The sequence below is a fragment of the Perognathus longimembris genome, chromosome 7 (assembly GCF_023159225.1).
Source record: "Perognathus longimembris pacificus isolate PPM17 chromosome 7, ASM2315922v1, whole genome shotgun sequence".
Lineage (NCBI taxonomy): Eukaryota > Metazoa > Chordata > Mammalia > Rodentia > Heteromyidae > Perognathus > Perognathus longimembris.
In genome coordinates, this window is record NC_063167.1 from 34,309,185 (window position 1) to 34,324,600 (window position 15,416).

The window sequence follows — 15,416 nt, forward strand, 5'->3', positions numbered from 1 at the left end:
GCTGGCTTCAAACCTCAGATTTCAGCCTCCTGAGAAGCTAGGATTATAAGCATGAGCCATTGGTGCCCAGGTGGTAAAATCCTTTAAATGACTGATTGCTTAAAAACGATGACTATTTCTTTGTTCTTCTCATTATTTCTGTTTAAACTTATTTTTCTCACAGAAAATCGAAACACTCAAAGAGACAACAAATGTAAGTCATGTGCTTGATAAAACTGACTTTTCATTAAAAGGTGTTTAAAAATGTTCATTGTATTTTAAGCTCTTGTTGATAAGGACAACCAAGGCTTAAGTTTTTATGGAGGTATTTAAGAAATGTATCATTGTCAAAGGAATAACCTCTGTAGTTGAAATTGACTTCTCATACCATTTTATGTTTCTGTCTTGTCTGAGATTCTTGGATTAAGGGATACTCAGCCTGCATATAGATAGATAGATAGATAGATAGATAGATAGATAGATAGATAGATAGATAGACAGACACACATATATACATATATATATATATATATATATATATATATATAGCAGGCTGAGTATCCCTTACCTGAAATGTTTGTGACCAGAAGTATTTCTTATTTTGAATATTTTTGGATTTTGGAATATTTGCACACATGTAATGTGAGATGGGACCATAATCTGGGAGATGAGACCAAGTCTAAACTTTCATCTTTGTTTTGTATTTGCCTTAACCATATAGCCTAAAGATACTTTTGTATCTCACTTTCTGTGTGTCTGTGTTTTGACTTCACCTTCTGTGAGATACAGGGTTTTTCACTTGTACCTTGTCAGCTACAGATTTTGGATTTTGGAGTTTTGGGACTAGATTCCTATTCTGTATTTAATAGACTACCAATGAGAGTGTATCTTGGAAAAGGCATTTTAAAAATAGCTATGATAGTATCAGGTTTCTTAATATTTTGACAGGTTCTTTTGCTCTTTACACTTTCATGAGTGCCTTAGAAATTAACATTGGGGTAGCTGCTATTAATCTAAGAATTTGAAGGTTAATCATGACATCTCTTTCTTTTTGTGGTGCTAAAATATCATTTATTACTCAGTGTAAACTATGCTATAATTCCTTAACAGATCATAGAATTGCCAATGAATAACTTCATTTGATACCAGCAGCATATTAGAAGTCATGGATATCCAGAAGAGTATTGGTGTAGTGCTAGACTTCCCCTTGTACATTTGAACTGATCTTTAATCTTTAACATTTAATTTTCATCTTTAATATCATTGTAACCATTTGATTTATGACAAGATCCTAAAACCAGTGTTTTGTTTTCATAGAGCATGGTAGAATCAATTAAACACTGCATTGTGTTGCTGCAGATTGCTAAAGTAAGTAAATTTTACTTGTGATTACCTTGATGTAAAATTCAAAAATTATAATGACACAAAACTCAGTTCTGAAACGTATTACCTTTCTACAGTACACTGAAGTATATGTTTCCTGATACTATTGAACAACTGTTTTGTTTGGTGTTCCTCACCTACATGTGTTTGTTTTCTGTTAACAGTTTCTGTTGGTGGTTAGGAAGGAAGGAAGGAAAAAGGAAGCATATGTGAATGACTCAGCCTTCCCATCATTTTACCCATTATTGCAGCTTGGAACAGGGCCATCTTTTGCTTTATCCTTCATAATTTTTTTTACCTTAGGAAATAGAGGAATTGTGTTTTAAGATAACTACATTTCCTACTTAAAGAGTGCAATGGAAATATATTTTAAATTGTTTTTGATAAAGAATTTTTGGTTGGTACAGAACTGCTTTTTATCATGGAATTATATATTTTTGAATTGCTGTGGGTTAAATTTTTCATATAGATTGTCTGCTTTTTTGAAAAATTTTGGCATACTCAAATATATTACCTGAAACTTGCAGACAATTTTTAAAAAGTTCTCCCAGCCAATCAATTCTTCTTGACTATATATCTCTATCTCTTAGCTAATGGCTAGAAGAGCGGGGGTAGAGAGCTCTGCATCCAGGCTTGAGAGTGGTGTTTGTATGAATATAACTACTAGCCTACTTTACTTACTTTTATATTGGCCTAATTATAAAGAATTCCCCCCTAGCATTGTTAGTGATATAATAGATTGTATAATCCATTTGTATTTTTATTATGAGGATATTCAGCTTATAAGTGAAAGGAAGGACATTGTCTTTTTTTTTTTTTTTTGAGCTAAACTAAGTCTGCTGACAGTGTCAGAATTCAGGGCTTGTAGTCACCTTGTAGATATTCCTGACCAGTGTACCTTGTCCTGTATCTGTTCCTAACTTTTGTGGATTAGCATATGTTCTAAAGCTAAGAAGTGGAGAAGAAGTAGACACTGGTGGCTCATGCCTGTAAGCCTAGCCATTTATGAGGCTGAGATCGGAAGAATCATGGTTCTAGGCCAGCCGTGGCTAAAAAGACCTCAAAAGTCTGTCTCCAAAATAACTAGCAAAACGCTGAGCTGGATGCATGGCTCAGATGGTAGAATACCAGCAGAACAAGCTTGTGTCAAAGCCCAATATCATTTAAAAAAACACAAAGAGGAGAAAATAGTTGAGGTCATGAAAGGGTTAAAGTTTTTGGTTGAATTTTTCTTGGCTCCTCCATGGCTTGGGTAAGTGGAGGACAACTGCAGTTTCCCCAGCGTTTATATAAGCTAATCAGTAAACTTCACTGTGCCTGATGTGAGTAGATATTTGGGGGCATTTATCTTACTTTCTCTGGATGATGGAGGAAATTAAAATAGTTGATACAAGGTGCAGACCAGTTTGACTCATCTCTAAAAGTCACTCAGATCTGTAGACAGCTGTATAGTAGGACCCAGCCTATTTCAATAACTCATCTTTTAGTCACTCGTTAAGAATATTTTTGGTGTTCTATTTTTGAAATGTTACAGTTCAAATTACTAACGCTTTTTTCTAGAATTTTCTAAGGTCCTTTGGAATGAATAACAAGTTAAATAAGTGGAGTTTGCTTATTTTGATTGTTTCATGTTAAGGCTTTATATGTCTAGAGCATGTTTGCACTGGATATGCACTCTGTATCTTTGAACTTAATTTAAATGAAAATCATATCATATCACTTGGCTGCTCCAATTCCCCCTTATGTTTCCCTGTCTTATTTGGAATGAAGTCTGAGCTACTTAGCACGGTTTCTATCATCTGAGCCATCACCATTCTCAGCTCCTTACCTAGTGTGATCACACCACTCAATAACATTGACCTGCTTTCTTTTCCTCAGGCAAGCCAAACTTCTTCTTTAGGATTTTTTACTTGTACCTTCCTGCACTTCTCACGGATTTCTACCAAGATTACTTCTTTCTTCACTTTATTCAAGTTTCTGCCTTAGGAGATAACTTTTGGGTACTACTTCTGGTGGCTCCAGCCTATAATCATAGGTCCTCAGAAAGATGAGATCTGAGGATCAGAAGTCTATAAGACTCTTCTCCAGTTAACAACAACGGCTAGAAATGAATGTGTGGCTCAAGTGGTAGAGCATCAGCTTTGAGTGGAAAAAAAAACAAATGAGTTCAAGCCCTGGTACTCATACCAAAAAGTAAATAAATAAAAAGTCCAGGGAAAGACATTTCTAACTACTCATTTAAATAAATAAAGAAAATTCACAGTAGTTTCTTTTACTTCATGGCCTTATATCAATTACTAGCCAATTTTTTTTTTTTTTTTTTTTTTTTTGGCCAGTCCTGGGACCTGGACTCAGGGCCTGAGCACTGTCCCTGGCTTCTTTTTGCTCAAGGCTAGCACTCTGCCACTTGAGCCACAGTGCCATTTCTGGCCATTTTCTGTATATGTGGTGCTGAGGAATCGAACCCAGGGCCTCATGTATACGAGGCAGGCACTCTTGCCACTAGGCCATATCCCCAGCCCAATTACTAGCCAAATTTTAAGATGCCTTTATTTCCATATTGTTTGTGTAAGAGGCTGGTCTCCATGAAGACTTAATTTTACTGCTTACATTGGAATGCTCAGATACTGAAACAAAATGCCATAGACTGGATGTCTTAACCAACATAATTTTAGAGGGTGAAAATCTGTTCAGAGTACTGGCCTTTTCAGTTTCAAGTGAGAGGTTCTTTCCTGACCCCCCTCCCCCGTCTCTGTGTGTGTATGTGTGTGTGTAAATAAGCAAATTCTCTGGTGTTCCTTTTTTTTTTTTGGGGGGGCCAGTCCTGGGCCTTGGACTTAGGGCCTGAGCACTGTCCCTGGCTTCTTTTTCTCCAGGCTAGCACTCTGCCTCTTGAGCCACAGCACCACTTCTGGCCGTTTTCTATATATATGGTGCTGGCAAATTGAACCCAGGGCTCCATGTATACGATGCAAGCACTCTTGCCATTAGGCCATATTCCCAGCCCTCTGGTGTTCCTTTTTCTAAAGACACGAATCCTATTGAACCAGAACCCCTACCTTATTTCCTCCTCTAATTTTAATTATTTCCTTGCCATTCTTATGCCCAAATATAGCCACTTTGATAGTTAAAACCTTAGCATAAGAATTTGTGGGAACACAAAAAAATTCATTTCATAACACTACTGTGTCCTCAGCACCTGCATCAGCTATCTCCCACATAGTAGGTACCTGATAAGCATAACTTCTGATGGTTGTATTGCTTAAGAGTTTCACTGTCTTTTAAATTTAGCTATGGTGATCATCCTTACAAATTAATCTTTTTTTTGCCAGTTCATTCAATTAGCTAATCTGTGGTAACCATAGTTTTTTAAAGTAATAGAGGCAGAGCTGGAGACATGGCTCAAGTGGTAGAGCACTAGATCAAACCTCACTTCCACCAAAAGAGGATAGGAGTGAGGGGAGGGAGGGAGGCAACATTTCATAATCTGAAATAACATGTGTTCTGGAACCAGAGTTTCTTTTTGTTGTATCTGTATTTAAACTCAGGACCTTATGATTGCTCTGCTTGTTTGTTCAGCTGGTACTCTTACCACTTGTCATACCTCCAGCTTTGCTTTATTTGCTGGTTATTTTGGAGATAGAGTCTTGCAAGCTTTCTGCCTGGGTTGGCTTCCAACTGCAGTTCTCTGGATCTCAGCTTTCTGAGTAGTCAAGATTAAAGGTCTGGTTTTCTTTATTGTTGTTTGGGGTTTTTTGTTTGTTTGTTTGTGTTTTGGTTCATTTATTTGTGTTTTCAGTATTGATGATTTAAGGCAGGGCCTTGCACTTTCTAGGCAAACAAGCATTCTACCCCTTGATCCATACTTCCAGCCCCAGACTTGGATTGAATTCACATTTGAGCAAGTTTGTTTGTCCTCTATCCTTTTATATTCTATATAACTAAGGATAATAATAGTGCCTGTCTTTTATTGAGATGTTGTGAGATGTAAATTACTATTTGTAATGCCTTTAGTACCAGGCATATAATAAGCCCTATATAACTATTTATTAAATTTAAAATTTGCAGGGCTGGGGATATGGCCTAGTGGCAAGAATGCTCGCCTCGTATACAGGAGGTCCTAGGTTCAGTTCCCCAGCACCACATATACAGAAAATGGCCAGAAGTGGCACTGTGGCTCAAGTGGCAGAGTGCTAGCCTTGAGCAAAAACAAGCCAGGGACAGTGCTCAGGCCCTGAATCCAAACCCAGGACTGGCAAAAAAAAAAAAAAAAATTAAAATTGCAAGGATATGAATTTTAAAGTGACATCACATGTTGATAAAAAGGAAGAACTTCCATGTAGTATAGATGGAAATATAAATTGTTAATCCTTTGGAGGACTTACTGACAGATTAATAAAATTAGCTCCTTTGTAGGAAATAATGCTTTTTCTTTTTCTTTTTTTTTTTTTTGTTTTTTGCAAGTCCTGGGGCTTGAACTCAGGGCCTGAGCACTGTCCTTGGCTTCTTTTTGTTCAAGGCTAGCACTCTACCACTTGAGCCACAGCGTCACTTCTGGCTTTTTCTGTATATGTGGTGCTGAGGAATCGAACCCAGAGATTCATGTACATGAGGCGAGCATTTTACCACTGGACCATATTCCCAGCCTGAAATAATGCTTTTTATGACCCCAAAGTAGAATACTAGAAGTTAGCTAATTTGATATTGTGGCTGCACAATAAGTCCTAGAAGATATATAATTGTTAATACCTTTCTCCAGGCCTTTCCACTCTTTTTCTTTTCTTTTTATTTTTTGGTGGAATACTAGAATTTGAATTTAGGGCTGGGCGCTCTACCACTTAAGTCATGCCCCCAGCATGTTTTAGTTACTTTTCAGGTAGTCTCAAACTATTGCTCATTTAACTTCAGACTTTGATCCTCCTACTTCTCCTTCATACCTGAGATTACAGGCATGCACCACATGCCAGCTTGTTTGTTAAGATGGGGGTGTTGCTAACTTTTTATCTTTTTTTTTTTTTTTTTTTTTTTTTTTTTTTGCCAGTCCTGGGCCTTTGACTCAGGGCCTGAGCACTATAGGGTAGCACTCTGCCACTTGAGCCACAGCGCCACTTCTGGCCATTTTCTGTATATGTGGTGCTGGGGAATTGAACCCAGGGCTTCATGAGGCAAGCACACTTGCCACTAGGCCATATCCCCAGCCCCTAACTTTTTATCTTTAAACTGCTATCCTCCTAATGTCTGACTTCTGAGTAGCTAGGATTACAGGCATGCACCACCATTCTCAGCCTCTTTTCTACCTTCCCTTGTTCCTTCTTTCCTTCCTGCCTTTGGGGTGTGTACACCCTGCTTGAACTCAGGGGCTGAACGTTTTCCTTGAGTTTTTGTGTTCAAGGCTACGTTCTACCACTTTCAAGCTTTACTTCCACTTTGTGGTGGTTAGTTTGAGGTAAGAATCTAACAGATTTTCCTGCCCAGGCTGGCTTCAAGCTTTGAACCTCAGATCTCATTTTCTTGAGTTTTTGGGTTTACAAGCCACCTGCACTTAGCTTTACTTTCTTTTTTTTTTTTTTTTTTGCCAGTCCTGGGCCTTGGACTCAGGGCCTGAGCACTGTCCCTGGCTTCTTCCCGCTCAAGGCTAGCACTCTGCCACTTGAGCCACAGCGCCGCTTCTGGCCGTTTTCTGTATATGTGGTGCTGGGGAATCGAACCTAGGGCCCCGTGTATCCGAGGCAGGCACTCTTGCCACTAGGCTATATCCCCAGCCCGGCTTTACTTTCTTAGTAGTATCCTTTGAAGCAAACTTTTTTAATTTTCATGAGGTCTGATTTGTCATCTTTTATTGCTTCTGGGTTTTTGGGTGTTTTTTTTTTTTAAATTTAATTTATTTATTAATTGAACACAAATTTTTTTCACAAGGTGTTGTGCAAAAAGGGTACAGTTACATAGTAGGGCAGTGTGTACATTTCTTGTGATATCTTACGCCCTGTTTTTCTTTCCCTTCTCTAGGTCAGGTAGACATATATACAATATACAGTGTATCAAGAACATATACAGTAGCCACGTGGCCAAGCCCAAGAAAATTCGCCTAGGGCTTTAAATGTAATGTTGATATTAGACAATATGTCGACAGTAGTCTTATATGAACGTACATACATAGCTTTTGAGCTATTGTATTCCACTGAGAGGTCAATTTTTGATTTGGGTTTTTTTTTGACACATCCTAAAAGTCATTCCCTAATTTAAGATCACACCGATTTGGCTTTTGTCTTGTAAGTTTAGCTCTTACATTTAGTCTGTAATTTACTACAATTAACTTTTGTATGTTAGCAGTCCAAGTTTATTGTTTGTTTAGCTTTCTTTCTTTCCCAACTCTTAAGCTCCTCCTTCATGAGACAGACTTTCATATGTAAACTGTAGCTGCTCTGAAACTCTGTATGTGGCCCAGATGGGCCTGAAACATGTAATGTGCCTCCAAAATGCTGGGATTATAGGATGCACACATCTGGTTATTTGTTTGTTTTCTTTCCTTGCATGTAGATGTTTAGTCATTCCAGACCCATTTGTTAAATCTTGTGAAACTTGAATTAGAAAATGGACTTTTTTGTCAAATAAATTTGAACTTGCATGAGCATGTAATTATGAGAGCTTTCCCTCCATAGAGAGGGAGGATGCGTTTAGTCCTTTTTACTGGTGGGCTTATTTTAAAACACTAGAGTTTATAATTGTGGTAAGAAACAAAAAAATCTTCCCAAATTTTATGTTGCTTTTGTTTTTGTTGACTGCCATACTTCTAGATGTATTTTCATGCTGAAGAAGAGAATAGCTGTTGAATATAGAAATGAAGGACTTATAACCAAATATCTATGTGTAAAGTCTAAAATTGCTTTCTTTCATTAATATAAGTTATATTGAATTCAGTGAAATCTTGACTTTGGTAAAACTTGAAATTTTGCTTTGGCTAATCCTGATAGAAGGCATCCTGTTGCTTTCTTCCAAGACAAAAATAAGACACACACACACACACACACACACACACACACACACACACACACACACACACACACACACACACACACACACAGAGTAGAAGAGAAGGAATTAATGAATATGAGCTACATATGATAATAGTACAGAATCTTTAGGGTTTATGATGAGAATGAATAATTTTAAGCATTTATTACCCTGGGTTCATTTAGACTTGATGCTGTCTTTTAAAAAAAAATCCATAAACAAGGCATTGGTGACTCACACGTGTAATCCTAGCTACTAAGGAAGCTAAGCTCTGAAGGTCCAGGTTTGAAGCCAGCTAGATCAGGAAAGTGTGAGACTCTTATCTACAGTTAACCATCTAAAAGCTGTGGTTCAAATGGTAGAGCACCAGCCTTGAGTAGAAAAGCTCAGGGAGAGCACCCAGGCCCTGAGTTCAAGCCCCAGGACTGACACACACACACACACACACACACACACACACACACGACAGTAACAAAAATAATTAGCTCTATTTATAATGTCCTATAAATATACTTATAGTTGAAAACATTTTGGGGAAAAATTGTCAAGTTTATTATACCCAAATTTATTATGTGTCAAATTGTATTTTAAATTACACCAGAAATAGAAATTATATTTTCTTAGTTAATGTACTGTACTATATCAGTAACCTATTGAAGTATAACAAACTGAATTAAAGTTGAGTGTCTTAAGATAGTACAGTCATTTATTTTTCTCACAGATCTGTAATTTGGGCAGGACTTATGGCTTGTCTCTGTTTCATGCAGCCATTTTTTCTGGTGGCTTGACAGCTAGAACCCACTTTCAGGGTGGCTTTCTTTCTTTCTTTTTGCCAGTCCTGGGGCTTGAACTAAGGGTCTGAGCACTGTCCCTGGCTTCTTTTTGCTCACACTTCTGGCTTTTTCAATGTATGTGGTGCTGAGGAATCGAACCCAGGGCTTCATGTATACGGGACGAGCACTTTATCACTAGGCCATATTCCCAGCCCCCAGGGTGGCTTTCTTATATAGCTTGGAAGTTGGTTGCTGGAGGGATTCAGTTCTCCTTCACAGAATTTTCTTCATGGATGTGTGGGTTATCTCCTAGTGCAGTAAGGTTCTGAGAAAGCAAGGTAAAAGTTTGTTACATTTCAGAAATTGTATTTCACTATTGCTATACTTGCTGGTAGAGACAATCACCAAAGCCCCCCTCCATTCAACAGTCAAGTCTTATTTTGACAGTTTTGAGAAAATTTGATGTACCATATAGATAGATACATACAGACAGACAGACACAGACAGACATGCTGTTAATATTTCTAAGAAAGTGGGCGAAAATAATGGTTAGAAATTAGAAGGCAAAAACTAAAAGTCAGTTTACAATTTATCTGTGCCAAAAACTAGAAGGCAAAAACTAAAAGTCAATTTATATTTCTATCTGTGCCAAAAACTTTGAATTTTTCTCACTGTGTAATTTTCAGTGATTCCTTTTTAACTATGTCTATAATTAGAACATATAGTTAACCCAGAAGGGGAAATGACTTGAGTGAGGGAACGCCCAGCCTGAGGGTTGCATGAAAGCTGTGAAATTTTTTGGTGCATGACAAGATAGATACATAATATTTCTTGCTTCCTGGCAGCTGATCTGCTTGTATTGATAATTTTATATGGCCTAGAATGACATTATACATGTCCAAATGGTTCCTTACAGATGTTAAAATGTAGTTGCTGTCATGGATATGTAAAGACCTCCCTATATTTATATTTCCTGCTTTTTGAAAAGTTGTTCTTTTACCAAAAAAAGTTACTTTTATCCTCCCAGCCTCCAAAAGAGCATATAGTCTACTTACTTTATGTCATAAAATGAAACTTTTAGATTTGTTGAAAGGTAGCATGTCCTTAGCAGAAGTTGAGCTGGTTTTATGGGAAACATGAATCAAGTATCTGTAGTATTCAAGGTAGAAAGTATGAAGTAAGATCTAGTTTTGAATGGAGCAGTATTAATGTGTACAATAGTAATTTGTGACAATAAATGTAGGTTACTCCATGTGACTCCAATTTATGGATGCTTGGACTGCTGTATATACAGTATAAGCAGATTTGAGTGCTTTTAGAGTACTGAACTCTTTCATCTGGAGCATTCCTGATTTTTTTCTCAGTGAGCGTCTCCTTGGAACAATATATTCCTGGATATACATGAATCATGCTCTATAATCTTAGCCTTATTTTGAAGGATTTTTCTTCTTTCTGAGAATTCTCTTGCGTTAGTCCCTCTGTGGTGTTCACTAAGAAATACTCCTTACCATCCCTGAGGATGAGACAGTTCCGAAGAACATTTCATTCATCACATACTTGCTCATATTGGTCGCACACCCTGTTTGTCTTACGGGGGATGGGAAGGAGGAAGATCAAAGTCCAGAATATACAAGATGTACTCTTCCATTCCTTCACTGTACATTTATAAGAGTGAGTGTGTGAGAATAACATCATCCTTGAGTGGAAAAGCCATGCTAGAGAGTAAGGCACTGAGTTCAAGCTTCACTACCAGCACCAAAAGGTGTGTGTGTGTGCGTGCGTGAGCACACGCACGCACACAAACATGCATGCAACAACTTTCCACCACTTTCCTCTTCACTCTTCAGGCGCATTCTTGGGGAGGCAGAACATGACAGAATAGCATATTAATTCAGAACACGAATTCTGGAATGAGACTGCCTGTACTGGAATAGTACTTCCTTGGTCTCAGTTTCCTCATGTATCCAATAAGAATAATAATGATACCTACATCATGAAGGTATTGGTGAAATAAGTATGTCTATCTGCCATGTAATAGATATTCACTGTTTATCATCATTTTACAGATACAGCAATTATATTTACTGAAATAAAAATCAGAATGTCTCTTTAGGGAAGTGTTAGTATAATTCTAAAGCCAAGTAGTCACTGTGTGGAATTGTGTCCATCCTGGGATTTTTAGGGCATATTGTTATTATATTTTAACATGCGTGTGGGGGTGTATACGTGCACGTGCACATGCACACCAATCTTGGGGCTTGATCCTGAACTTTTGTGCTCAAGGCTAGCACTCTACCACTTGAGTCACAGCTCTACTTCTGGCTTTTTGGTGCTTAATTTGGAGATAAAAGTCTCACAGATCATTATCTTCAGATCTCAGTCTCCTGAGTAGCTAGGATTACAGGCATGAGCCAGTAGAGCTCAGCTACTTTTCACATTTTTATTCTAGTGTTTGTTTTTGTTTTAGCACTGGAGTTAGAACTCAGGGCTTTGTGCTTGCTAGGCAAGAATTCTACTCCTGAGCGTCTCCAGCATAGTCATATCTTTAAAGTACAGTAAGACTTTGGGAATTGTGAGGGGTAGGAATAAAGTTAAACTTGGAAATGATGGCATACATTTGGGATCCTTCTACTCAGGAACTTGAGGCAGGAAAATTTTGAGTCCTAGTCATCCTGTGCTACATACTGAATTCCAGGCTATCTTGGGCTATATAATAAAACCCAGTCTCAAAAACAAAGGCAGTAGGGGCTGGGGATATGGCCTAGTGGCAAGAGTGCCTGCCTCATATACATGAGGCCCTGGGTTCGATTCCCCAGCACCACATATTCAGGAAATGGCCAGAAGGGGCGCTGTGGCTCAAGTGGCAGAGTGCTAGCCTTGAGCAAGAAGAAGCCAGGGACAGTGCTCAGGCCCTGAGTCCAGTCCCCAGGACTGGCCAAAAAAAAAAACAAAGGCAGTGAAGCCAAAGACAACATTGAGGTCTTTATCCTAAACTAGTATATCTGCATTTAATTCTTGGTACTAATGTGATTACGGTTTAATAGAATATTTCCTCACTGAACCTGAATAGAAAAATAATTGTCTTACATTGGTATTGATTGTTGTGTAGCCATGATAGAATTGTGTTTGACTAGGGAGTGAGCAAATAGGGTGAAAATCTCAGTGGAAGCAGAGAAAATGTGTTTTGACATTATTTCTTAGGGGAACAAGCTATCCTAGTAGGAGAAGTACACAAGGTGTTACTTAAATGTAAGAATGAAGTTAATATTTTTAACATTTTTCCTTAAGGACCAGAGTAATGCGGAGCAACACGCAGATGGAATTATAGTAAGTTTAATCTAATCTTTTTCTTTTCCTTTACTTCTGCAGAGCATTATAACCAGTCATGTCAGGAGAGGCCTGAATTTCTACTCATTTTTCAACGCAAATGTTCTTTTTCTCTCACTGCTTTTGTTGTTAACTCTTGCAATTTTCCTTGAACTCCTAAAGTTTCTTTCAATCATTTGGAGGGGAAATGTCAATCTTAAATTTTTTTCTAAGTATTGGTTCTGATTGGGTCACTTTGCATGTTGTTAACTTGAAGGGTTAATCATGATATGAAAACTTGGCTTTTACAGTTAAATAAGGCATAACTCACCATGCTGCATTTCTTGTTAAATTTCTCTTTTTCTCAGATGAAAGCAGAGGGTGCAATAGTGAAACAAATCTTAACCTATATTAAATGTGTTTATAGGTTCATTTTTTTTGCTTTTAGATTTTAGGTTTTGTTTTAACCCTCATTATTACTGTATTATAACATTCTTGTTGAAACATGTTACAGCATGAATTTTTTCACTTCAAGCCTTTTTCTGGTTCTTCTTTGGCTTTTTGCTCTTCCTTTATATTTAACTTCCCCTTTAAAAATAAAGAAGGAAATTAAAGAAGAAAATTGTATAGCTAATATTTTCCAGTGGGCAGCAAAAGTCTGAAGAATTATAGGTTGAGCTACTCTAGTTTTATGTTAATTGAGTGACTTCTCGTGTGTGTGTATATATTTTCTTGTTTTTTTATTTTTGTTTGCCAGTCCTGGGGCTTGGACTCAGGGCCTGAGAACTGTCCCTGGCTTCTTTTTGCTCAAGGCTATCACTCTGCCACCTGAGCCACAGCACCACTTCTGGCCATTTTCTATATATGTGGTGCTGAGGAATCAAACCTAGGGCTTAATGTATACGAGGCAAGCACTCTTGCCACTAGACCATACTCCCAGCCCCTTGTGGCAATATTTTTGAAGTAGGAAGCAGTCTCTGTTTTTTTATCAGATACTCTACAAGTGCTGGCTTATCTGAGATCTGGAAACAACACTTTATAAATCCTTAAGTCTAGTTTATGATTATTCTTGGAAAGGATGAGCATATTTTCTTTCTATTTGGTCTAAGAAAGCCAGTTTTCATATTTCTGTTTGTTTGTTTGTTTGTTTTTTGCCAGTCCTGGGGCTTGAACTCAAGGCCTGAGCACTGTCCCTGGCTTCTTTTTGCTCAAGGCTAGCACTCTACCACTTGAGTCACAGTGCCACTTCTGCTTTTTTCTGTATATGTGGTGCTGAGGAATTGAACCCAGAGCTTCATATATACGAGGTGATGGGCCATATTCCCAGCCCCGGCTTCCTCGTATATATGAAGCCCTGGGTTCATTTCCTCAGTACCACATATACAGAAAAAGCCAGAAGTGGCATTGTGGCTCAAGTGGTAGAGTGCTAGCCTTGAGCAAAAGCAGCTCAGGGACAGTGCTTAGATCCTGAGTTCAAGCCTCAGAACTGGCAAAAAACAAAACAAAAAGAAGCCTAGGGTAATGGTCCAAATAGTAGATCACCTGCCTAGCAAGCATGAGGTCTTGAGTTCAAGCCCCACTACCACCCAAAACACACAAGAAAAGGAAAAAAAAATTGAAATATGAATGTAGTATGTCAGAATGTCTATTTCTCTGTTCAATTTGCAAATCCTGATAATATAACTGCATTACATAAATGCAATATACTGCAATAAGTCTGTTCCAGAGATATCATCAAACACTTTTTGCCTCATGGGAACTGACTTTTCTGGCACATTATACTCAAAGATCATTCCTGAGAACATTGATTTTGGCAGTCATTTTCATCTTTTATCCTTCAAAGCCAAATTAATTATGTATTAAGAAGTAGTCTGTATTTTATAAAGCATACCAAGAAATGTCTAATTACCTATGGTTAAGATCATTTAAGAGATTTTGTATTCATAGAAAATCAAAATTGGTAGAAACCAAATGTATTAGAACCATTTTCTTGGGAACTGTAGCATTTTCTTTCAGTGTCTGTTTTCAAGAAAGGAACTAGGCCATAGAACTAGACTGCTTGGCCTTTCATACTTATCTTGCCACTCATTATCTGTGACCTTCTGCAAGTTATTTAATTTTTCTTGAGTTTTAGTTTCCAACCTCTATAAAGAAAGCTGAAGGGTTTCACTTCTAAAAGTTCTTATAAGGTATTGCGTGAATACATATCCAATAAATATTATCTATATATATTTAAATATGTATGATGTATTGTTTTACATTAATATCCCAACAGATTATGGCTGAAGATTATTTGTTAACACATATCTAACTCTGAAAATTCATTTTTTAAAAGCAAGATGTACAATGTAATTTTACATATTGTAGCCAGAAGATGAGTGCTGTGTGGACACATAGAATAGTTCTTTTTTCAGTAAAGTTGTATGTTTTTAAATATACATGCTGTCAAAAGTTTAAATCACAGCCAACTTACAGATCTAATTAGCTTTTGTTTATGATTTGTGGATTGTGGATGAGCTCTGTCTGGCAGTAACAGAACACAGTGGGAACATGGAAACCAAACTGTGGGCAAGAAAAGAACACTAGGTCACTTTTCTTGTAATCTGAGTTAAAACAGACTCAGGTAGGCTGGAATTTCCTGTGATTGTCAAAAAATGGTTTGCTTTCCTAAGAGATTCAGTTTGATTATTTAGCCAAAATGATCCCATTTTAGGGGCTGGGAATAGGGCCCAGTGGTAGAGTACTCGCCTCGTGTACATGAAGCCCTGGGTTCGATTCCTCAGCACCACAAATATAGAAAAAGCCAGAAGTGGCGCTGTGGCTCAAGTGGCAGAGTGCTAGCCTTGAGCAAAAAGAAGCCAGGGACAGTGCTCAGGCCCTGAGTTCAAGCCCCAGGACTGGCAAAAAACAAAACATAAATAAAATAAAATAACTAGTGCAAGCAAAACAAAAGAAAAAAGGCTA

General features: G+C 37.7%; 1 protein-coding gene across 10 annotated transcripts in view; it reads left to right on the top strand.

Moving 5' to 3' along the window:
* Positions 1-15,416, top strand: part of Osbpl9 (oxysterol binding protein like 9) — a 116,869-nt gene that overhangs the window by 76,106 nt on the left and 25,347 nt on the right. For 6 of the 10 annotated variants that reach the window (XM_048351294.1, XM_048351296.1, XM_048351299.1 and 3 more), the window contains 3 exons: positions 164-193; positions 1,297-1,347; positions 12,435-12,473. In XM_048351294.1, the coding sequence (XP_048207251.1) occupies positions 164-193; positions 1,297-1,347; positions 12,435-12,473 (120 nt within the window). The remainder of the gene's footprint in view (positions 1-163; positions 194-1,296; positions 1,348-12,434; positions 12,474-15,416) is intronic. The other 4 variants (XM_048351295.1, XM_048351297.1, XM_048351298.1 and 1 more) reach the window with 2 other exon arrangements.